At 48.9% G+C, this 24,505-nt stretch overlaps 1 protein-coding gene across 1 annotated transcript; it reads left to right on the forward strand.

The window, feature by feature from the left end:
* The first annotated feature begins 1,522 nt into the window (after positions 1-1,522).
* On the forward strand, positions 1,523-23,778 carry slco3a1a (solute carrier organic anion transporter family member 3A1a). The gene is made up of 10 exons (XM_057052518.1): positions 1,523-2,087; positions 5,604-6,060; positions 18,652-18,750; positions 18,828-19,097; positions 19,375-19,539; positions 19,616-19,814; positions 20,320-20,500; positions 20,892-21,064; positions 21,148-21,212; positions 21,981-23,778. Exons 1-10 carry the CDS (start codon positions 1,929-1,931, stop codon positions 22,331-22,333), a joined length of 2,121 nt encoding a protein of 706 aa, XP_056908498.1. The 5' UTR covers positions 1,523-1,928; the 3' UTR covers positions 22,334-23,778.
* The last annotated feature ends 727 nt before the right edge of the window (positions 23,779-24,505 follow it).

Genomic DNA, 24,505 nt, shown 5'->3' on the forward strand with positions numbered 1-24,505 from the left:
AGCATTAGCATTATAACACACTCCCATATCAAACCTTCCCGTCGCTGCGGTGGAACCGTGGGGATTATTCTGTAGACGCGCTTGACTGAAACAGCTGCAAGTGCTCGTTCAGCCAACCCTGACCCTAACGACCAATCAATTCAGCTCTAAAAGCATCGATCCAAAACACATAAACCCGGACACACAAATCCTCTCACGTGACCACGGAGTCGTGGGTTTTTTTTGGCGACATATTTCCCAGTTCACCAAATAAACCAGCTCATCTTCTTGACCTTTGCGTGCTGACTGCGGACCCCCCCCCCCCCCCCTCGCTGGGTTTCTCACCCTGCCGAGTTCCACCCTGTCATTATCACATTCTGTGGCTGCATGACATCATCGCAGCCGCGGCCTCTCTTCTCCAGACACGATGACAACACGATAATCTGTTAATAAATGTGGGGGGGGCGCCGAGCACCCCCACTGGGCCCTGCTATGGTTTCAGCAACAGTGGCTCAAACAGCACAGAAATCGGCCGTGGAGCCAGTTTTTCTTCAGCGTCACCGAGTGTTTCTGCATCTCTAAAATGACGATTTGCTCCGTTATCTTATCGCTTGCTCTGAAGAAAAGCACGACTTCCCCTTCCATTTATCGCGCGTCCAGCTGGTGTCAGTGTCTGATGTCTGTCTTTCTATTTGCATCTACGTGCGAGCGCCCGTGTAAAAGATCTGCCTTTTTGCATGGTCTCCATGTGGACCATGCACTCCTCTTCCCAGAGTCCATAGACATGAACAGCAGCTTGACTGGAGACTCCAAAAAGACCTGAAAAATCCACTTCAGTGGCTCCAAGGCGGCAAATGTCCGAGGCCAAGAACATTAACAAAGAAAGGAAACATGAGAAAGAAAATATTTCCACACCTAAGACGGATCCCGCCCATGAATTACGTCGCTGTGGGTTTTCAACGTTGCCTAAATTACCGCACATTTGCTTCTCAAGGGAACGGAGGAAGGTAGTCTTGTTGTGAAACCTGAAGCCAGCCTCCACTTAAATCCTCAATCATCCTCTTTAGATCAATGAAACCCTGGAGAGGTTGTGTCAGTGATCATCTCCAGACAACCATTAACAGCAGAAGTGAAAATGAAAGGTAACAATAAAGATGTTGGGATTTTCCTGTTGCTGTTAAATACACTCGCATGTTCAAACTGGCTGAATGAAGTCATGTTTTTATAAGATGGACTATTAAAAACGATCCAAAAAATGAAAGAAATTCCAAATAAGAATACGTTTGAAGGACTACCAACAGAAGGGATCTTTTAATCGCTGCTGCTGATATTTGGAGGCACATTATAAAGATTTTCATGGATCAGCTGAGACTAGCAGACGTGCCCAGGGTCCCAGGGGACTGCTGGAGCGCTTCTCTCCAAGTCTAAGCAAGTTGAACAGACTTGCAACTGCTGCACGGCGCCTCTAGGGCCCGTGTGTGTGTGTATGTGTGTGTGTGTGTATGAGAGAGAGAGAGAGAGGGAGAGAGAGCGATGACAGTCATTGTGCGTGTACAGGGCAGTCAGGAAGGACGGGACTTAGAGCAAGAGAAGTGGATTCCAGCCGCCAGACTCCCAACAAACTCACCAAACCCACCGCGGGGAGGAACATGCGACGCGCCGGCGGACCGCGCGTCCGTCCCTCTTGCGCGTCCTCACACGCACGCTGACAGAGTTCACGTGTTCGCGGCGGGGAGGCAATGTTCAGGCGCAGTCGAGCGACGGAGCCCCGCGGAGTTCGGATGTGCGTCTCGTAGCTCGTCAGGTGTGAGCGCCATAAATCGCACGGACGGGGGGGCCGCGACGACAATGACGCCGCGGTCGCAGCCTTGAGAGAGAGAGGGGGGGGGAGCGTATAGCGAGTGTGTTCCGCTCTCTCGCAGTGCTGTGCGGGTAAAAAGTGACAGAGGATGCAGGTGAAGAAGCACCGGGACCCGGAGCAGAGCTCCGGGGACGGGCTGGAGGGAGACGCGCTGCGTAGAAACCCATCCTGCTTCTCAAATATCAAGATATTCTTGATATCGGAATGCGCCCTCATGCTGGCACAGGGGACCGTCGGAGCTTACCTGGTAAGTGCAACTAATTCGGGGCTGCTGACTGTTGAGGACCGAGACCCTGGAGGTCAGAGGCGGACTTGTGTTTGTGCATGTGGCAGTTTTGCAGCGGAACGGGACGCCAGGCAGAAACGTCCTCTCTGGTGGCGCAAACCCTTCAGGATTGACTCTGATCCCGGGTTAATTGATGTGCGGAGGCTTTGTGCAGCTTGTCTTCCTGGCATCATGTGTTAATTCATCATTAGCGGGCTTAAAGTCTCTTGTATTCTTATAATTGTCTTAGTTTGGGGCACCAATTGGCTGATTTGAGCCACACTTGTCACTCAAGGTCAAGGACACCGTGTGTTTCCAATATCCTGCTTTAATATTCTACCTGTTTCTGTTTCTCTTCATCATTGTGCCAACTTTAACCGCAATATTTTGAAGGATAAAGCTCCCTGAATTCCCCGAGTCGCTCCCAGACAGTCTTTAAAGCGTTCCAGGGAAGTTGCACCGCCTGGAGCATCTGCCGGGACTATTTCGTTTTTGTCACGAGTGCTGTTTATTCTCCGAGCGTCACCCTCAATTAACAGACTAAACTCCGAAGTCCTCGGCCATATTTGGAGTGGAACATCTTATCTTCTCCCGAAGAGGACCTGCAGAGCATCCAGCCTCCTACAGCAGACATCAGGGGAAACTGAGTGTCTTGTTCCTCTGTTTTGTTTTTTTTGATAGACCAGGTGCTGCCGTTGTTCTGCCGCTGCGGCGTGGAGCACCTGTTCAAACAGTCATGGCCATAAATCCGCAGTGTGCAGTGGGGTTTGCATTCGCCGTCGTCCAGGTCTGACTCGCGTGCCCGCGGGGGTCAGATCATCTACCTTCAGGCTAATTTGCACGGTCGGGACATTTGCTGCCGAGTTTAGCAACGAGCTAGGAAGCTACATGATTGGATTGATGATTGGATGATGGGACTTAAAGGTGTTCGCTGGCAGAGGGAGGCCAGAACTGGAGTCTCGGGTTCCTCTCGCTTTCTCTGAGCTGCTTATTACAAGACACTTGTTGGGCGTCCTGGATTAGCAGCTTGACCGCATGTAAACAGAGAGGGTACATCACTTCTGAAATACCCCCCCCCCCACACACACACACACACACAACAGAGCTTTAATCTGCACCAATATTTAAAATGGGAATAGACTGATTGCAGATTTTTAACATCATAAGTTTAGTCACAAGAGGAGCAGCGTGGTTCTCTTTTACACCAGAGGTTTGCAGGATAAATCATGTGATCCATATGTTGGTGAGACTCCCGGCAGACGCGTTTTTCTGCTCTTATTGGTTCGCGCAGTCGTCGGCGGGAACGATATGACCTCGAAATTTGAATAAGCCGCTCGCGAGTGCATCCATCAGCGCCCGAGCGCGCCAGATCTCTCGGCTATAGTGCCACCGACACCTCTGCGCTGAGAGCCAAATCTGATGCTTCAGAGCTGGAGCTGTGAAGTGAGCCAACACCTGGGCTGAACCTGCCAACGTGCGTTCAAACTGGCTCAATTTAAAAAAAAAAACAACCCTTTGTTGATAAATGTGTTAGCTTCAATGAAAAAAAGGTTGGCGAAATGTGTCGATATGCACGATTTGATCTAAAATAGCTTCCCAGAACTTAAAAACAGATCATGGATGATTAAAGAGCCTCAGCGAGCCTCTAGTCAATCGTTAGCATGCTATATCCCGTGAAGCTGTGCAAAAAGGTTGCTAAATCACTTATTAACCTCTGCCGTCTCTTCACGCGAAGCGCCAGTTCATCACTAAAACATCCCGACTCACAGGAGCGAGCGTCCGCGCTCGGCTGCGCCCTGGTCGGCATTCCTGGCGCTAAACCTGTTCTCCCGAGCGTTACGTCACGCGGCCCCAGGAAAACGGAGAATCTGTGACCTGCTCTGGAGTTGACCAGCCTTCTGGCCACCTCTCTGGCCGCCTCGTGCAGGTTTAAAAACATCTTGTGCTTCCACCGCTGATGAGCGCGAAGGATCTGAGAGTTAAGCAGCTCAATCAGCCTCCTGCAGGGTTCGGATTAGATGGGAGCGACTCCGCTTTGGGGCAGCGTTGCCGTGTGTGTGTGGAGCCCGAGCCGACGTGTCAGCAGTTTGTTGGCACTTGGCATCGTTTTTAAGAACTAAATGAGACACCACAGCCGGGTGGAGCCGGCCGGGGCGTAAACGTGGCCCTCGCGTTTGTGAGGAGACACCCAAAGGACAGAGGAGTCGTGACTCATTGTCAAGTGTTCCGTCCCTTCAGCCACGCCGGGAATCTCTTCTCCAAACACTCGCTGAAGCTTCAAAGCAGCTGCGGAAATAGAGCAGAAGTCGCTTGTGTTTCCTAGAAAATCCAGAGGAAAATAACCACAGGGGGAGCGCAACACTGGTGGGGCAGGCGTTGTTCGCGCAGGAAAGTCGGGTCCAGGAAATGAGAGGACGGGGGTGTCAAACCTCGAAAGGGCGAGGGTGTTCTCAGGGTGCGGGGGCGTGTCCCCGGTCCCAGCAAAACCGAAAAAAAATCATGAAACGCTTTCACTTTCTGTTGCTGTGAATCCAATTTAGGCGAGCAAGAGAAAGAAAAACGAACCTTTCTCGCACAGCAATGCCGGGATACGACGACGGGGGCCACCCTGGACCCAGGCTCGGAGCCAGGCTCAAAGGTTACAGGCCTCAAAAGTGCGTTGCGCGTATTCCTCCTGCAGCCGTTATTACCGCCACAGCCGGCCACACCCACCCTCGCCCTGCTGTTACACCGGTCTGAGAGGCTTCGGCTTTATTTGCACATCTGACGGAAAAAGCCCTCAAGTGGCGAAGCCACATGTTGATCCATTTTTGCCACAGAGTCCCAGAACGGGATGTTTGTGCGGAATTCTTCAACTGGGCCCATATTGGAAGTGGAAAATGGAGGTGCCCTTTCAGAGGCCAGTTCGGGACCGATCTGAAAATATCCGCAACGTGGTTCACACGGGACAGGAAATCTGTTCCCACGCACCCCTTCGCCGCCACGACCAGCTCATTCAAATGGCATTTTATGGATTTGACCACATGCAGCCTGATGATTAAGCTGGACAGGAAAGCGCTGCGTTCCCTGCAGCTGGGAGCCGCTGGTGGCGTGGAGCCCCGGCGAGGACGCCGGCTGCTGAACATGGTTGTGATAAACTGTTCTTCGGAAGCCACTGAATGCTGCAGGGTGCAGTTAATCAGAAACAGGCCTGTTTCCAGGGAGGAGCCGCAGTGTGGAACATCTGAACACATTATCAAGCCACCAGAAGGGAGCTAGTTTATGAAAATGTCTGTTTTGAAGCTTGAAAGTGATGTGGAGGCTTTTTGGTTTCATACCAGTTTCTGTCGGATACTTGGATGAAAACTGCGGACTGTGGGAACGCGAGGGTTTAACCCTCCAAATGCCAAATCCTGTCAGCGGGATCAGAAAAACACAACATTTATAAAGCTGGAGTTAGCGTAGCCCTTTTAGCGTCATGCCTGTTTGTCTGATTTTGTTCCTGTTCCTGTTTTCCAGGTGAGCGTGCTGACCACCCTGGAGCGGCGGTTCAATCTGCAGAGCGCCGACGTGGGCGTGATCGCTAGCAGCTTTGAGATCGGCAACCTGGTGCTGATCCTGTTCGTCAGCTACTTCGGGGCCAAGGCCCACCGACCCCGCCTGATCGGATGCGGCGGCGTCATCATGGCGCTCGGCGCCCTCCTCTCGGCGCTGCCCGAGTTTCTGACGAACCAGTACGAGATTGTGGATATGTGGAGGACTGACGCTGGCTGGGACGTTTGCTCGAACATGACCAGCAGGGAGGCCCAGCTGGTCGAGGAAGCGGGCTGCGCCAACAAGCCCAACACCAACATGATGTACCTGCTGCTAATCGGAGCCCAAGTCTTGCTGGGCATCGGCGCCACGCCGGTGCAGCCCCTGGGCGTGTCCTATATCGACGATCACGTGAAGAAGAAAGACTCGTCGCTCTATATAGGTAGGACATAGCACAGCTGATGAAAATGCATTATTCACCAGGCCGACTCGATCTCTCTAGGCCAGAGAAACCGGAAAAAGTGTCGTCGCAGCATATTTGTGCGCTCCTCCGCTGCACGCCGTGGCAAAGGGCTTCTCGCCGGCGCGGCAGGTCGACGGGGTCCGAGCTTTTTTTAATCTCCGCAACGGCGGCGTCGGTAGGAAAGAGGGCGGACGTCGGTTGGATGTTTCTGCTGCGTTTTGAGTGAGTTTGAGTTTGAGCGAGAGGATTTGGGTCCGGTTGTGTTTTCCTGTAAATGATGATGGAAGCATAGATGCCCCCGAGCTGCCCCTCGCGGGGTAAATGCAGCTGTGGCATCGATGATAAAGGCGGAGAAGGGGCCTGACCCCGTCAAAACCACGTTTTTAATCGCATTATTTGTCTTTTTATTGGTCAGTCCAGCGCCTCATAAACAGACCAGGTTGATTTTTCATCCATTTAAAAAAAAATTACAAATAGATTCAACGGTCTGTTTCCTCGTGGTGGGGGTTCCTGTTGCCCTGTGGCGTTTCCTTCTCTAATTGCCCCTGTGCAGAGACACCAAGTGGAGTAAATCCAGCGATCAGTTCCCTCAGGAGCACGTCGGGCGTCCACCTTTTGTCACTCCGACACAGATGTGACCTGCAAACGTAGCCTCTGTAGCCTCAAACTGATGTTTAATTGCTATTGTGCGTGTGTGCGTGGGGGTGGGGGGGGCTTTGCAAGTGCAACAGGCGGCGTTGACATCACGGCGCCACCGAGGTGGCACACAGCTTAAAGTAGGAAGTGGATGGCGAAGGATGGAGGCGTTTGGCATGCGTCGGACGGGTGGTGGCTACTTCTGTCTTCCTCCGATAAGCCGCATGAGGAACAATGTGGTATTGAGTCGCGCCCAGCTGATCGCACTAATCCTGCCGCTGCCAGCCGGTCATGTGACCCGGCCGCATGAATGGAGCAGATTGTGAGAATTCGCCCGAGATTTCCTTCCACCGACTGAAAAAAAAGAAACTCGGATCATTCCTCAGTTTAGCTTCACGAGGACGCGTTGCTTAAAGTCTTAAGCTGTTTGCTGTGGGCGTTCGGTCCCAGATTATTGGTCATTAATTGTAAATCCACAAGCACAAAACAAGCCCGACGTTGTTATGAGTCAGAATGGATCCGAGCTGGACCTGGGGAAAACCCCGACGCGTCACTTGTGTCCTCCTGCTGCCGTCGCAGGTGCGGCTCGCCTTTAGAACCTGAGAACAGGAACAGTTTACGGGCCCAACGGCAGCGGAGTGAAACTGCGTCGGGTTGCCACCGTGCATGGGGCCTATTTGGCAGCTTTAATTTCTCGAACCGTCTTCTCACCCCCAGTAGGGGACGGAGTTTTACAAGGCTTTTATATTCTTTAATTTTAGGTCTAGGCTGAGCTGGAAAACAAAACCACCCCATGTAATTGCTCCTCCTTCCCTCCGTCAGTGTTGCTTTCTGCCGTTGCCGGTGCACATTTTTGCCCTGTGATGCGTTGGGGGTTAAAATTAGAGCCAGCGCTGAATGGCCAGGTGAAAAGTGTTAGCCTGCGTTACGGGTAAGTCCCTTCCCTTTGTGCCAGAGCAGAACTGAGACGCCTGGGGAAGAGCCATAATTACACAGCGGGGAAGGAATGCCAACCAGTCAGCCATGAGGTGGGTCGGAGTGGGCGGGGACCTGCAGACATACCACACAGGCATGTGAAAGGCAACTCCCCCGGCAGCTTTGGCTGTTTTTACTGCAGACCTGCAGCGAAACACGCGGTCCGAAGCTTCCCAGACCTTCCTGTGTGGGTCTATGACGAGTCACTGTTGCAAAGGACCGAGTTAAAACCCAACCAGAGACTTTTTAAAGGCCAGCCAAGCAAAACTATGCGCCGGATGACGCGCGTTGTTTTGGTTTGCTTTCTAATCTCTGCGTCCATCAGGCCAAAGAGCAGGAATGTGATTGGACAGACGTTGCGCTAACAGAAACTGTTCCCACTGCTCCGTGACCTTTACTGTCCACTGCTAATTCTGGCTCTTCCCACAGGACCCCTGCCTGCGTAAATATACTGTACTAACGTACTGGGGAGGCTGTTGTTGTGCGTTGGAACCTGCAGGTTTCAGAGCTGTTTAAATGGCTCATTGTTTAACGTTAATTGTTATATATAATGCTCATAAATTCATCAGGGAAATGTTATTTTAATGTATTTTTATTTTGCCAAGGACATGAAAATACAGTTTAATCAAGTATTGAGTAGATAAGCACAAAAACTCCAAGATTACGTTCCTAGATGTGCAACAAGGAATCAGTGACCTTTCTGATGCAGTGGTGAGAAAGAGTATAGCATAAAATGCTGCTCTGACAGACAACAGTTGAACTTGCAGCTGTGGAACAGCCGAGTTTGAAGTGCCCTTCGTATTTAATGGTGGACACAAGCCTGGCAGAACAGCTGTGGCGACATCTCTCTCTCTCTCTGTGTCGCTGTGTCTCTCTCCCTCCCTTATACAAAGACAAGGAAACGCAAGCTAGCTGTAGGGAAGAACAAAGGCCCCTTTCTTCTGCCATGGCCTGTGACCAGATACCTGAAGAGCTTAAGTATTAAAATATTTGCCATTCTTATTACCAACTCTTTTCCTGTTTGCCAATGGAATGCCTTGCTGTAATTTTCCGCCAGATTTTACATGCTAGCGTTTTGCTGCGTTTCATTACATCTTCTATGGGGATATATTTCTTCTCCGGCTGCTCATAATTGCCCCTGTCACGGTGACAAAGGTCTCGGACGGATCTTGGAGAGACTTGTCAACATTCCTGCAAACGACTACTGCAGCAGGGCGTTTATATAAGCTACTTAAACTCGGTGCATGTTAATGTCATCTTGAAGGATTAGATTCTAAATGGGTTTTTCCTTCCCCGCCATAAGCTGCGCGCTGGGTTTGCCTAGCAACGCCGGTGTGTTTTATCTCAAGATGACAAACGGCGTTTTGGTAAATGTTCCATCAGCGCCGTAGCGGACGGCGCGCGGCGTGTGTGACACGGTGGCGCTCCACAGTCTGCTGCAGCTCACCGACGCCTGCTGCCCTAGCCCGCAGGCCCGGGGAGGGCAATAAACATGAGATTAACTTGTGTCCACTTGGCCCACAGCAGACAGTGGGCTGTAAGCTAATCAGCGCTCATCGCTAAAAGGTCTGAGGGGCAATTACAAGAGCCAGAAAAAGGCTTCGCCCTTAACGGCGCTGCGGTTGACAGCGCAAAGTCGGTGTGATCCTTTAGAGAGTATCCTGGGTCAAAGTTTGCCTCATCCCTCCCTGTTTTTTTTATTCCCGTTGTAGTCCAGCCATCTGTTAGCCGCACATGCTTAGCACACATGGTTCTGATTGGATGGGGAGGTTTCCGGAGGTGTGGACCTGGTGTGGTGTGCTCTGCTCCACGTCAGGCGAGGTGGCGGTTGGTCATTTGGCTGTTTGAAGTGAGTCACCTCTTCCGGTCGCTCCGCAGGGTTTGAGGGATAGTGTTGCAGGCAGGCTACGCTAACGTCTCGATAAAGTAGCAGGTTTTATCAGCACACGGTCGGCACCCATGAAACCGTGCACATGTTCAGGAAGAAGCAGTCTAAATCTCAGGCGTTTTAAAACAAAAGGACGTATAAATGATGCTCCGTTTTTCATCAGTTTGCTCATCAGACTTTGATGTAGCTTTACCCCCGTGTGGTGCGCTAATCTCGGTACCGTTGGGCTGCCTGTCGTCCCCCCCTCTCCTCAGATCTGCAGTATTCGCAGCTGCTCTTCCTTGTGTCTACAGGATATCCACCGTCTCCTGTTATTGCCGAGTTTTCCTTTCTACTAAATTATGGATAAAATGCACTCGTGTATCTGTGTTGTTGTTGTCGTCGTAAGCTGCTTCCGCTGCTGGGGTGGGATTTTCTAGTTTGGATTAGTTTGTTTTTGCTGTCAACAAGGCCGGGGAGCCTATGAGCAAGGCACCCGATGCTCATTGGCTCGTGTGTGTGTCTCTCACCTGCTGCCAGGGGCTTGTGGGTCACACCTGTGGACACCAACAGGCAGCAGAGGACTTTAGACAGCTCTAATTATTATTGAAGAGCTACTTAAAGTCTGTTTCTTCAGCGAAGAAAATGACCATTAAGGGACAAGAAGATAAACGGTCGTCTCACTGAGCTCAGCCCCTCAGATTTCTACCGCTGCACGAAACGTGGTATCCTTTTTTTTCTGGTGTCCTCATCAAGGGCTCGCCCCTCCTTCCGGAGCACGCGGCAGCTGAAAATTGGGTTCTGAAGCCATGAAATGGGTCACACCTCTGCAGGAACTGGCCCAGTGTGTTAGATGTAAGATATCGGGCCGCTCCAGACGCCGCCGTGCCATCTGATCAAGCCCCTTGTGATTACAGCGGGACGGCTGCACCCCGAGGTTCTGACCTGGACGGGCATGTGTCCCCTTTTCAACTCCCTCGGATCCCGAGAGCCACGCGGCCTCTCCTGTGCTATCTGGGTCAGGATCCGCCGCTCCTGATTAAAAAGGGGATTTTTGTTGTTCTTGTTGACATGAATGGAGACGGTCAGTGATCATATTCTCTTTGTAAAAAAAAAAAAAAAAGAGCAGTTGCGTATGTGGCACGCAACCTTGGACAAGGTCTTCGCTCTTTACCACAAATCCGAAGCGTCATTGATTGAGCGGGAGTGGTTGCTCTCCTGGCTCCCAGGATTACTCAAGAGTGTTTACAGCACTTAATCCCCATATCAGCTATGGCAGAGCGGGAGGGTTAATGGTGCCTTATTAAATAGACTCTGATCAATTTGGGGAGGCACTAATCAACAATTAAGGCCTCCATCTTGTGCTGTGGGCATAGAGGCACATGGAGTAGTGCAATGGTTTTTAGGTCTTAATTTCATTCTCAAAGCCTTTTTGTCCTACAACTTTAGGGTTCATGTATGTTTGTCACCTTAAGGAGCTGTAAAAAGGAGCCCTCCTTGTGTGGGAAGGTTTCAGTGCCTTTGTGTTTCATTAAAAACAGTGAAACAGGATCCCTGCGTAACATCTCAGCATAAAGAGCAGGACTGTAATGCTCTATGCTGCCCCCAGCGGCCACAAGTGGTCATCAACGTGCTGACGTCACATTACAGCTTTTTTTTAAAAAAATAGATAGCAAAACTGTGATAGATGTATAGATAGGGAATTAGGAAACTCTCAAAGCTAATAGCCCTTTTTCATTACTCAGTTTTAGCGCTGCTCACCGCTGCTCATTTTCTATTCCACTTGAGTACATCGGCAGCATGGGTGGGGCCATCATGTGGTTATTTACCAGGTTCACAGAAAAATTATTAAAACACACGGCCTGGATGACTCTTGTGAAGGGTGTCACCCAGTGACCCCCACCCCCTGGTCCATCGATGTCCTGCCCTCTGTCATGTTTGAAACTCAACTCCGTTCGCTTGAAATTCCTGCTGAGTCGGTACTGACACGGGACCCTGTAGCATGTAATGGAAGACCCTAAAAAGGAGGAGATTGGAGTAGGTGCTAGTGGGTAAAAGCTGCTCTCACCTGCTCTCCCAACTCTTCCCGTAGCGTTCCCATAACGCCCTGCAAAATCCTGTTCTACACAATCTCCAAGTTAGATTTCATCTCGTTTATTAGCGATGCTAACAACCGTATCTGCTCGTGGAGTTGTCAAATGCTCCAGTTCAAACCTGCCATGTCACGTGAGTCATGTGATCCATGTGCTCCGTTATTGATTCTGTGGGAGATTTTCAATTGAATTTGGCAGTTATCTGACCTCCTTCCTCAGGATGCGGCGCAGTTGTCGCGCCATTAAATCTCGTGGCAGAAGCAGACGTTTATCATCATAGAGGAAATGGGACGTTGGCGTCTGTGCCTTGATAATTAGGCCACGTCATCCACCAAAGGAGCAGCATCCAGCAGCTGTCAATGAGTTCCAAACCTCTCCAGGCCGCTGGGGTTGAATGGAGCAGCTGTGTCTCCAAACGTAAACGCTTTCGGCCCCTTTCAGGCCGCCATCCTACCACCCGGCCGCCCGACAATGGAGACTCTGGGTCGCTCCGGGCTGAAAGAAAACATCTGAGGCAGGAATACAAACAGAGCGCTGTGGTGGAGCTGGCTGACAAGGCTTCGATTTATTACATGAAGTCCCACGCACGTCGTGCCATCAGTTTGTCCCTCTGTTTCCTCCTCTGCTGACCCCCAGTTAACCAACCCCGCTGAAATACTGTTATCCCATGACTGTCATTTACAACCAGTCCCAGTAACAAGTCCCGTTCCATTAACTGGCAGTCCGGGTTTGAATCCCTCACGTATGAAATGAAAACAAATGGCCTTCTGTGAGGGTGTCATTTAGGTTAATTAGAGCTTTTTCTGCTTCCAGGAATAGTTGGAGAGTGTTGACACAAGGTTAATTGGACCAAAGATTAAGTGACTGCGTGGCAGGTTATTGCAGCCTAATGCCATTGACCTACAAGGTGCATGAAGAGCCTGCTTATAGGCAGCTTGAGCTCAGCCAAAACTCTCTAATACTTTCTACATGTTGGATTTGCTGTTGGCGGTGAAGGAAATGAGCAAAACCGCTCAGGCCTCATTTCCTTCTTCAAAACTGTGGCGTGCTTCGTCCCTTTTGACAAGTTTTCTAGCTCACAGCTGATCGAAACCTTGCTAAAGCAAGAAACGCGAAATTGCAGATGCAATAGGGCGTGTATATGAACTCTGGGATCCAGGCAGCCCAAGCACCCTTTAAGGGAAATAAAGAATACTCTGCATTGATGTTAACAGAGGAAAAATGGCCCGGATCAATCCAGCTTAGCCACAACCTGTGAGCAGTGCATACCAACATTAGCATCTGGATCACATTACAGCCCATTATTTTTATAATCTGATGACAGAAGGCTGTGAATTTAGACTCTTATTAAGGTTAAGGTCAGTTATTTCCCACTGCTTTTTTTGGGGCACTTTAGCTAACCCACAGGTTTAGCATGGCAGCTAACCAGCCTCATTAATGTGCTTTTTTTTTTTTAGTTCTCTTGACGATGTGAAGCTGGAGCAAATCAGATAAATCAATCGGCAAAAGCATGTCAACATCGTGCCATTTTCTGCTTTGATTCTGGGTGTTAATAATGGTGTATGGCGACACATTCCAAACGATTAATCTTCTCAGCAGGCTACACTCTTATCTAAAGTGTTTCAACTTTACAGAGAAATGAAGTTATCGCGTTGACTTCCTGTTTCGGGCCATGACCTCATAGGCTTAGACCGAAGCCCAGCTTAATGCAACATGAGGGGGGGGTGGAGGGGCTAAAAAAGCTGGTGTGTCCACCAGCCCATCCGCTTGCTCATCCCCAGTCCAAAACCCCCCCAAATCCTAATAGTTTTAAACGTATCGTTAAGCTGGCGTGTCATTTTTATACCCCATCCATACGGCGTGCACGTGCAGAGGCGTGGCTTCAAATATGGCGGTGATTTGACGTAAGGGCGAGAGGGATGATCCTGATGTAATGGCATTTAACTGTGAGTTGAGAGCCTACTTTAAGCTTTGGCCGGGTTTTTAGGTCACGGCAGCCGGGTCACTGCAGAGCACAGCTTATCAACCAATCAGCCCTTTTCTTCCTCCACTAATTAATCTGCAACGCTAACAATGATTTGACCCGAGTCCGAACGATCAGACGACCAGAATCTCCTATTTACTGGGTGATATTGAGGTGGTTTTGGCTGGAATTCTTACGGTTTAAGCACCATTTGGTTTTGGGAAATAAGCACTGTTTTAAAAACAAATAAAAAAAACCCACTTAGCCATAAATTTCTGTTTATTGCAGCTTGTTCTGTTGGCAAATGCATTTTGTGATGATGCTGACGTTAAAACTGAAAATCGTGAAAGCTGGTGCTGCTTCCTGTGGCGAGGCCTGATGTCTAATGCTGTTCGTTCTTACGGATCACGGAAGATTTAGTGGCCTGTAATAACCTCGCTATCCCGTCCAATTAGACTTCACCTTAAAAGCTCAACTGCTACCTGTTTCTAATTAATCCTGTCAGCGTGAGCAGAGCTGAATTTACATAATTGGAGAGTCGGGATGGACTGATGATCGTAACAATAAAGAGACAGCTCTACGTCAACAATTAGCTTAGCTCAACTACTGGTAATACTGGTGGTTAACGCCTTCACTTAAAGCCACATAAATACACCATCTTCTACGTCTGAAGCTCGTTAAAGGTAGCAAAACAATTTCCTTCCTTTTGATATATTTCAAGCGTCGCCCCTGCTTGGTGCCTGAGGTCTGAAGATTGAGAACAAACACTGCTGAAACTCTGGCAGCAAATTAATTGCCTGCCTCCATTCAAAGTCGTCAAATAACCTTCCCAGCGCCTCTGACTTTGTCTGACCTTGAGAAATGGTGTCGGCGTGTGTAGTGTTCCAAACAGCTTTGCTGAACGGCGTTCCACTGGAAAACAAGCAGGCAGGGCGGCGGTCCTCATTAGAAAGTCGGCTCAGGCTAAGCTAGTTAGCAGGAAGTGATGTTATGGTTCTTGATCATCAAAGCCTTCACCTGTCAACGCTATGGCAGGTCATGCTTTCATCATTTGACCCGATCTCAGCGGCAGGTCTCACGGGGGGGCAGTGGACTGTGTTTGATCCGTTTAGGCCGCTCACACTCGCCACCCTGGTGCCCCATCATCACCCCGGCTCCCTGCTCTCAGAGTGATGGAGATTATTACACCAATTTGAGGGGGATTATCTGGGAGAAGGAATTCCAAGCGAAAAGTGAGGAAGGTCAATAGAATGAGGTCGCTGTGATTCCATTCAGCCACCAGGGCGGAGACAAGGAAATAAGATGGAAAGATACTATATCATATTTCTTTGCTTCCTTTAGAGGAAGATTTTGAGGATATTCATGCATACAGGTCGGTTCTGTGGATTAGTTTCCGGTTCTACCAGGTAGACACCAGAGTTCACAAAGAAAAGCGGGACCCCGGATGAGCGAGCTTGTGGGGCAGGGCTGACAACCCCTGGGCTAATGCATCTGGAAAAGGACAAGGCTCGGCAGCAGCACTTTTCTGTTGGGCTCTAAACAAATTAGCAGGAGACAACAGCAACGATGGTCCTATGTTATTGGATTAGATCTGGCATGCTCCTGGACACGGCAATTTAGGGGACGCTAAGAGGCTCGGACAGATTCTGGAACAAGAACTGCAACGACCATGTTGCTTTTTAAGCTTTGCCCCTTTTAAAATAATCATCTTTTTATTGTGGCGTCGCTGTTTTGACATGTGAAACTCGGGCCTGATCTTTAACAGGCAGGATTAGCTTCATCTTTGAGCTGAGGGCAGGGGTCGGGCATGTGGGATATACTTTGGACGAACATCACTGTAACGCTGAGATGGATGGGGAAAGCTGATATGTGCCCGGGGGAATCCTCCACCTGATCTCGCCCAAATCGGCTCTAATTTATGGCCGCATGACATTTATGCTATCTCCTCTGTTTGTCTCCGCTAAAAGAATCTAACTGGCGAAATGATTTATTTGCTTACGGACGCAGATGAGAGGATAGAAATGTAAAATATTGAACAGTTGCTTCATCTTTGCAATCAGTAGCACATCGGTGAGGCCTGTTTATCTGGTCGGTTTGTATCGCGCAGATTAGCAACAAGCTAACTCATCTTATCACATATGCGTTTGCACCTAAATGGCAAAAGATTTTTTTTTTTTTTACCACTTTTGTATTCCTTGAAAATAGCTTTAAATAAATGTATTTGCCCACTTTTTTTCTGTTTTTTGTGGAAGTGTTTATACGTTTACTTTAAGAAGTTTAAGCCTGGTTGGTAACGGGTCAACAAATAGAGGAGAATTTCACCATAGCAACGCCGGACTTGATGATTCGCGCCGCTTCTTAATTGTTTTGACTACGGCATCCAGTTCATGTCCGTTCTAGCTTAATCCTGTTACAAGAAGCAGATCTTGCTGCGGGCTCTTCCTTCCGCAGAGCTCTAGCCCAAAAAAGTTGCATCTTTCATGTGGGCATTAGCGGCACGTTCCGAATTTCCTCCTCCGTGCTCTCAGAAGCAGCAGGTTGATAAGCAGCCGTGTTCTCTGAAACACCAGTAATCTTTTCCACATAAACATCTCCTCGGTGAGTCGTCATCTCCCTTGAAAGATCATTTCACACACTGAATCACCACGTTCTGCGGTTTCCTGTGGTGAAGGCGGCGCGACGTTGTTGCTACGAGAAGACAACACTCAAACATGTTTTTCTGCAGCGTTTCTCCACCAGCAAAAGTATGATTGATCTGGCGGTTTTAATGGAAAATGGCCACCGCAGCTCTTTCCTGTGCTGTTAACAGTTCAGACCTAGTTTGGGCCCATCACTCCAGCTTGTTCTGACGTGAGATTTCAGCAGCTTTTGCGAAACCAACTGAAGAAGGAAGAGGTGAAGCTCCAGTCTCCAACTGTCATCACGTGGACCTTTCAACCGCTTCCTCCTGAAGAGCGACATGACAGGAAACACGAAAGCCCCCTTTTCCTTTTGTTTCAGTCTTAAATATTTTAGCTTATGTCGCATTCTAGCCGCCGGCCGCGCCCAAACGAGGCATCTTCCCGAGCGGTGTGAGAGAGACGGCCCCCGTGTGTGGACTCCCTCCACGCGCGGGGGGTCGGGGAGGCAGCCCGCACTCCTGCGATGCCGATCGCTTAGTCGCAGCCTCCACGTTCGTTCATGAAGTGGCAGCTCCTGGCATTAGAACGACAAAAGTGCAGACGCCATGCTCACACAGTGCCTTGCGAAAGTATTCGGCCCCCTTGAACCTTGCAACCTTTCGCCACATTTACGGCTTCAAACATAAAGATATCAAATTTAAATTTTTTGTCAAGAAACAACAACAAGTGGGACACAATCGTGAAGTGGAACAAAATTTATTGAATAATTTAAACTTTTTTAACAAATAAAAAAACTGAAAAGTGGGGCGTGCAATATTATTCGGCCCCCTTGCGTTAATACTTTGTAGCGCCACCTTTTGCTCCAATTACAGCTGCAAGTCGCTTGGGGTATGTTTCTATCGGCTTTATGTTTTGGATCATTGTCCTGTTGGAAGATAAATCTCTGTCCCAGTCTCAGGTCTTGTGCAGACTCCAACAGGTTTTCTTCCAGAATGGTCCTGTATTTGGCTCCATCCATCTTCCCATCAATCTTAACCATCTTCCCTGTCCCTGCTGAAGAAAAGCAGGCCCAAACCATGATGCTGCCACCACCATGTTTGACAGTGGGGATGGTGTGTTCAGGGTGATGAGCTGTGTTGCTTTTACGCCAAACATATCGTTTTGCATTGTGGCCAAAAAGCTCGATTTTGGTTTCATCTGACCAGAGCATGTTTGGTGTGTCTCCCAGGTGGCTTGTGGCAAACTTTAAACGAGACTTTTTATGGATATCTTTGAGAAATGGCTTTCTTCTTGCCACTCTTCCATAAAGGCCAGATTTGTGCAGTGTACGACTGATTGTTGTCCTCTGGACAGACTCTCCCACCTCAGCTGTAGATCTCTGCAGTTCATCCAGAGTGATCATGGGCCTCTTGGCTGCATCTCTGATCAGTTTTCTCCTTGTTCGAGATGAAAGTTTGGAGGGACGGCCAGGTCTTGGTAGATTTGCAGTGGTCTGACACTCCTTCCATTTCAATATGATTGCTTGCACAGTGCTCCTTGAGATGTTTAAAGCTTGGGAAATCTTTTTGTATCCAAATCTGGCTTTAAACTTCTCCACAACAGTATCTCGGACCTGCCTGGTGTGTTCCTTGGTCTTCATGATGCTCTCTGCGCTTTAAACAGAAGCCTGAGACTATCACAGAGCAGGTGAATTCTATTTATCATCATCAGTCATTTAGGACAACATTGGATCATTCAGAGATCCTCACTGAACTTCTGGAGTGAGTTTGCTGCACTGAAAGTAAAGGGGCCGAATAATATTGCACGCCCCACTTTTCAGTTTTTTATTTGTTAAAAAAGTTTAAATTATTCAATAAATTTCGTTCCACTTCACGATTGTGTCCCACTTGTTGTTGTTTCTTGACAAAAAATTTAAATTTGATATCTTTATGTTTGAAGCCTGAAATGTGGCGAAAGTTTGCAAGGTTCAAGGGGGCCGAATACTTTCGCAAGGCACTGTATGTGCGGGCCAACCTGCAGCCAATAAAGGGAGGCTTTTAATGCTGCCGGAGGACCGGAGGAAGCAGTTGAGAGGAAGTCGGAGGATGATTTGATCTCATTTGGAGTCTGAATTGAAACAGGCCTGTTTGTTGTCTTTGATAAATGCATCTGCTCGGCCTTTGTGCCCCAGAGGCGGGACCCTGTCCCTGGGGGGACTCTACGGTCTCTGGGCCTCTGTTTGAGGCAACTCCTCATTAGCACTGTCCAAACTCTTATATCGCCCACCTTTGCCGCCGTCCTCTGCTCACGTCTCTTCTTTTAAGTGAACCGTTGAAGATTCACTTTGCATTTAGATGTTTTGAAGCATTTAAAGGCTCGTTGGACAACATACTGTGTTGAGTGGTGAAGCTAAAGTTGGTGAATGCTTGTGTGCAGGGATCCTCTTTTCTACGCTGGTGTTTGGACCTGCCTGCGGCTTTATCCTGGGCTCCCTCTGCACAAAGTTCTACGTGGACGCCATCTTCATCGACACCAGTGAGTCCTGACGTTGCTTTGGCCTCCTTTGATCCTCTGTGCCTGCCGAGCACTGATTTCCACCGGCCTCTCCGCAGGTAAACTGGGCATCACTCCCGACGACCCGCGGTGGATCGGGGCCTGGTGGGTCGGCTTCCTGCTGTGCGGTGCCTTACTCTTCTGCTCGGCTCTCTTCATGTTCGGCTTCCCCCACTCGTTGCCGACAAAGGACAAGGAGGAGGGGGAGGACAGCGAGCACGTTATGCTTCCTCCTTCTCTCAGTTCGGACAACGAGACGCCGAGCAGCAACGGGATCCTCCGGAGCCACGAGCCAGCCAACAGCCCCACCTGCTGTCAGCAGCTCAGAGGTGAGTGCAGGAAACACAGTGTCTAAATGTGAACTACTACACGGATTAAACAGCCTAATTGATTTATTATTTTTATTACCGTTTACTTGAAGCTGGTGGACGTGTTTGTCCAACTGTAAAAATGCAATTACAGCAACAGGATTAGCTGCTAAAATGATCCGGGCCTGATATTCATTGGCTAAATGAGAGCGACCAGGCGCGCCGCCATCTTTATAACACTCCCAACTCCAGCGGCGCTGCTGCCCAAGTGTGTAACCGTGTTTTCGCTTTCCGCTAGTGATCCCCAAGGTGACGAAGCACCTCCTGTCCAACCCGGTGTTCACCTGCATCATCCTGGCTGCCTGCATGGAGATCGCGGTCGTGGCGGGCTTCGCGGCCTTCCTGGGGAAATACCTGGAGCAGCAGTTCAACCTCACCACCACCTCGGCCAACCAGCTCTTAGGTCTGCCGCCGCTGCGGTCCCCTTCGCTCCGACACGTCTCCATCGTAACCGACCCGGTTTGTGCTCCCTTTTCCAGGCATGACGGCCATTCCGTGCGCCTGTCTGGGGATCTTCATGGGCGGCCTGCTGGTAAAGAAGCTCAACTTGTCGGCGCTGGGAGCCATCCGCATGGCCATGCTGGTCAACCTGATCTCCACCGCCTGCTACGTCTCCTTCCTGTTCCTGGGATGCGACACTGGCCCCGTCGCCGGGGTGACGATCAGCTACGACAACAGGTAACGGCTCTGCGTACCAGCAGTGCGCAGGTGGGTCGCTAATAACCAGGCTGCAGGAGTGAGAGGACCGTTCCGAGCTTTTAAACGTGCAAATAAAAATCCCATTTGCAGTGACCCTCAGCTCCTCTGGGTGCCCAGAGCCAATTTGATTGCAGCACAAAGTTAGTTATTAATGTGCGGCGGGGCTTTGCGTCCCGCTCTCTGTGTAGCTGGGGAAAAAGAAAACATTTGTTTTTGCAAAACAGGCAAACGTCCTCTGCTTTAGGTTCAGCCAGTAAAATCCTGGTTGTTTCAACGTCGCCCGTATGAAACGCCGACAACAGCATCTGGCATCCTTTAATGATAATTTTAGTCCCAGATGGAGATCAGCTGCATATATCCTTTATCAGACTAGCTTTAGCTCTTGACTAGCCTGAGTGCACACGTGAGCCGCTGCTGTTTCCATGGAGATGTTTGAATGGGATCAGAAAGCCATTGTGTTCACTTTGTTCGCCCTTCTGACCAGAACCCTGCAGGCAGGAAGGATCCCAGAGGCCCAGTGCATCAGCCACTGCAACTGCTTGAACTCCTCCATTAGCCCCGTGTGTGGCTCCAACGGAGTCACCTACCTGTCCGCCTGCTTCGCCGGCTGCACCAGCAGGAACTCTCAGGAACCCACAGGCAGATCTGGATCCACTATCACTCAGGTCAGTGCTGGCCTTGTCATCCTGGTCTTGCCATTCCTTTGTTTTCCTTTAGTTCTGGGTACTTTTCCTTCATGTTAAATCCTCCTCTGAGCTCAGCAGCACACGAGCTCAACATCACGCTGCCACTTTTGCTTCTTGAGGTTTGTTTCATCATCCAGAGAACAAAAGTCTCAGCCTCAGAAGACGAATGTCGCTTTATTCCCAGCATGGTACCAACGCGGCATTTGCTGCGTAGAGGTTTAAGCATTGCTATCAGGTTTCTTTTTATAACCCGAGGACGTAAAACCCGGGTTAAAGTTTCGGTTAAACTCATCGAGGCGACACATTTGGTTTATGTTTCAACAGCAGAGCTGACAGGCTTCCTCCTGGTCACTGTCTTTCCTCTACATAGAACCTGAGTGGATGTTCCTGCGTATTGGCCGAGGGTGAATTCGCCACAGCGTTCCCAGGGAAATGTCCGATGCCAGGCTGCCAGGAGGCCTTCCTCATCTTCCTGTGTGTGGTGTGTGTGTGCAGCCTGGTGGGAGCCATGGCCCAGACTCCCTCAGTCATCATCCTGATCAGGTATTCTTTTCTCTGCACCCGTGGATCCATTTAGGATTCAGTAAGAGCCCGACACATTATTCCCATCTCTGCTTTTCTTTCAGGACTGTGAGCCCTGAGCTGAAATCATACGCGCTGGGAGTGTTGTTCCTTTTGCTGCGACTGCTTGGTAAGAACTTTTTTCATCAGATAACACGTTTGTGTTTGATAGCTCGAGTCTGGATAATGCAGCATAAGAAGGTTACTGGAGCTGCAGAGACCTAATTTGGTGATTGCGTCATTTATCTTGTGCTAAATGCAGCGTGCACATATGGGAAAAAAGTATTAAGTATTCGATATCTGCGTAACAGTTGGCATTCTGATGGTTATTGTACGATCGCCCCGCAGGGAACATCAGCGACCTAATCTCCCTCCCGGCTGTTTTTTCCGGGAAGATGAAGAACTTGAGTTGGTTGAACTGAAAAATTATAGAGTTTACATCTTAATTAAGCGAAGCAGTACCTCCGAATGGCCTCCTGCTTAGCCAGCATCTGGCTAAAGAGCGTGTAACTGCAGCCCCAAACGGGGACCGGTACCACAAAACCTGAATTCAGAAGGTTGTGGAACGTATTAGAGTGATTATTGTGGTCCGGTGTTGTGCACTTCTGCAGCCTAAAGTCCCAGGAAGATTATGCAAATCTTGCCAGAGAGGTTCCAAAAGTCACAGTCGGATTAGTTTCTTTCATTTCTTTCCAATCCTGCCGTAGGCTTTTTCCATTTCTGATTCCATGTCGCCATTTCCAGTACGATACTGGGTCCTGCGATGGTCCATCTCTGGACAATCCCACAGCCTGACAACAGGCTACTCTGGGTTCACAGGGCTGCTGCCTCCAAAGGTTCCCCGTAAGGTTCCTGCGGTTGACGACAGGCTACAGACAACTTTGTTTCCGTTTTGCAGGATTCATCCCCCCTCCGTTGATCTTCGGCGCTGCGATCGACTCGACCTGCCTTTTCTGGAGTTCGGACTGCGGCAAGCGGGGCGCGTGCGTCCTCTACAACAACGTATCTTACAGGCACCTGTATGTGAGCCTGGCCATCATCCTGAAGGGCGTGGCCTTCCTCCTCTACACCACCACGTGGTACTGCTTACGCAGGAACTACAGGAAGTACATCAAGAGCCACGAGGGCCACACGTCACAGGCTGAGTTTTACCCGTCTCTAACGGAAGGCCCCAAACTAGTGGACAGGACAAAGTTTATATATAACCTCGAGGACCACGAGTTTTGTGAAAACATGGAGTCGGTTTTATAGTTTGTTACTTTAATATTCTGTCAAATGTTCCTTGCTTAAAAGGAATAATGTTTTGATAAAGGCCGTCTATATTACTGTAGCCCTCCTCTAAGCCTGTTAGAGTCGGTTTTGGTCGTTTACATATCAGCGAGGTGTCGTCCAGAGTTTCTGATGAAAGTCTGTGACCTTGGCGCTAAAGGACGACTTTAGTACTGTTTAACTGTCTTTTTTATTATTATTACTGCAACTGTGCGCGGCAAACGGCAGCAGCTCAGTCATACAGCTCGCCTGGAGAGCTGTATTGAAAGAGAACGAAGCGGTTGTTTAATTTAGGTGTCTAGGCTCTAGACTCGATCCTCCGTAGAGACACAGTATGTTTGCACAGATTGGGGGGGGTTTGAGTTCCCAACTGAGGACCAGTATCAAACAGGACTGCCAAAAACACTTGTAGGCCCTGTACACATGTATCGCAGAGGAATCCCAGCGATCCCAAATTCATTTTCTTTCTATTGAAGCGTAAAGTAGGTTCATCGTCACCGTCATCTGTTAAAATACCCGCCAAGGATTTCCGATACTGGACGCACTCGGGACGAGGGGCTGCGGTTTAGCTTCGCATCTGCTGCATCTACCAAAAATAACTTGAAAACTGCAGAGGGATGCCGAACTGTCGGGGCTGGAAATTCAGGAAAGAATTCCTGACGCTTTACACGATCCGCCGCGTCTTAGGGGGTAAGAATGGTCGAAAGGTGACCGCGGTTGCCTGCCCGGACCAGCCCGCTTGGTGTCAAAGGTCTACTTATGTAAATGTTCCCTTTGCTGGATCCCCGGCCAGGTTCTAACACAGCTGCTGTCGAGTCTCGTCTTATGGCAAATGTGCAATTCACGTCTGATACGTCAGTTTTCTTCCTCCTTCAGCGTCGGGCGTCGGGCTTAGCGGGGATCCGGGGTGGGTTTTCTATCTGCAGTTCATTCAGCCTGTTATGTCTTAATAAGGGATGATAAAATAAGAATGTTTATATTTGTTTGGACCCGTTCACATAGTGGAAAAGCCAGAAAGAAATTCAAGAGTTCTACTTCTTTGTGTTTTGTGACAAGTCTGTAAAAGAGATAATATATTTCTATCATTAGGCCCAGAGTGTGTTACGCTGTAATTGACAATAAAGTGTAAATTATATAGAACATAATCGCCAGATGTGTGTCTCAGACCGTAGACCGTTTTACACTGGTAAAAGTTGTACGTTCCTATTTTTTTTTGGCTCAATAAATATCTGAAACATCTTCCAACGTTGTCACGGGAGACTGTGTACGTCGGTCTGGCTCTGAATCAACACGAGGCCGATGTTGGCGCCGATCATCTCTGTAGCTGCAGCTTTGCAATTGTCCCCTTTCTTACACTTTTTTTGTATGGCAATATATATATCTTTTATTTTACCCTGGAAATAAATTATTTTCATAACAATATTAAAGCCTGTTTAATTTCATTCTTTTGGTGCTGCATTTCACCTTGTGCTTCTCTTACTTTGGTTTTAGCCTTGCATTAAAATAAAAATGCTTTTTTCCACTTATATGTTGCTTTATGATGAACCTTTTGGTCCCTTATCTTATCTTAAATGGAGAAGCCGGTTTTCAGGGATTTATTTGCAGCTCATCATGTGTTCTGAGCGCTGGTTCCGATCTGGAGAACCATGCAGAGAATTTAATGGCTCACGCAGAGAAGTCAGCCAGTCCTTCACACAACGGAATAAAAGCTTCCAGTTTAGCCTTTCGGCCATTCTTAAGCTGAGGAAATTGGCTTTAATGCTGGCTGTTCCCGCCTGACTGGCCTGGTTTTAGCAGCAACGTTGGACCCGTATAATTCATGTTGATCTGAAGGGTTCTTTAAATGGCTTGAATTAAGGGTGCAGCTCTATCAATCATCAGAAGACTTTGCTTAAAGCTGAATTTACCATGTTAGTTTCCCAAGAAAACTGGTACAAACAGCTTTAAATTGTCACATGCATGCATAGGTTTCAAGAAATATTGATAATTTTGTGTGGGCTTTTTTGGTTTCATGTTCATGTGTGCACATTTTCACTTTATTATCTCGGCCAGGTTTTATAATGGGGTTCATTATTTTACCATTATGATTATTAGTCATGTTATGATCCACAAGTATCTTTTTTTTATGCAGATAACACTTATTTAAATGAAAAA

This window comes from Takifugu flavidus, chromosome 13 (genome assembly GCF_003711565.1).
Source record: "Takifugu flavidus isolate HTHZ2018 chromosome 13, ASM371156v2, whole genome shotgun sequence".
In the NCBI taxonomy this organism is placed as follows: domain Eukaryota; kingdom Metazoa; phylum Chordata; class Actinopteri; order Tetraodontiformes; family Tetraodontidae; genus Takifugu; species Takifugu flavidus.

Coding starts and splice junctions, on each gene's coding strand:
- slco3a1a (XM_057052518.1), top strand. CDS start 1,929: ATGCAGGTGAAGAAGCACCGGGACCCGGAGCAGAGCTCCGGGGACGGG. Junction 6,061..18,651: donor AGACTCGTCGCTCTATATAG/GTAGGACATAGC, acceptor GCTTGTGTGCAG/GGATCCTCTTTTCTACGCTG. Junction 19,098..19,374: donor CTGCTGTCAGCAGCTCAGAG/GTGAGTGCAGGA, acceptor GCTTTCCGCTAG/TGATCCCCAAGGTGACGAAG.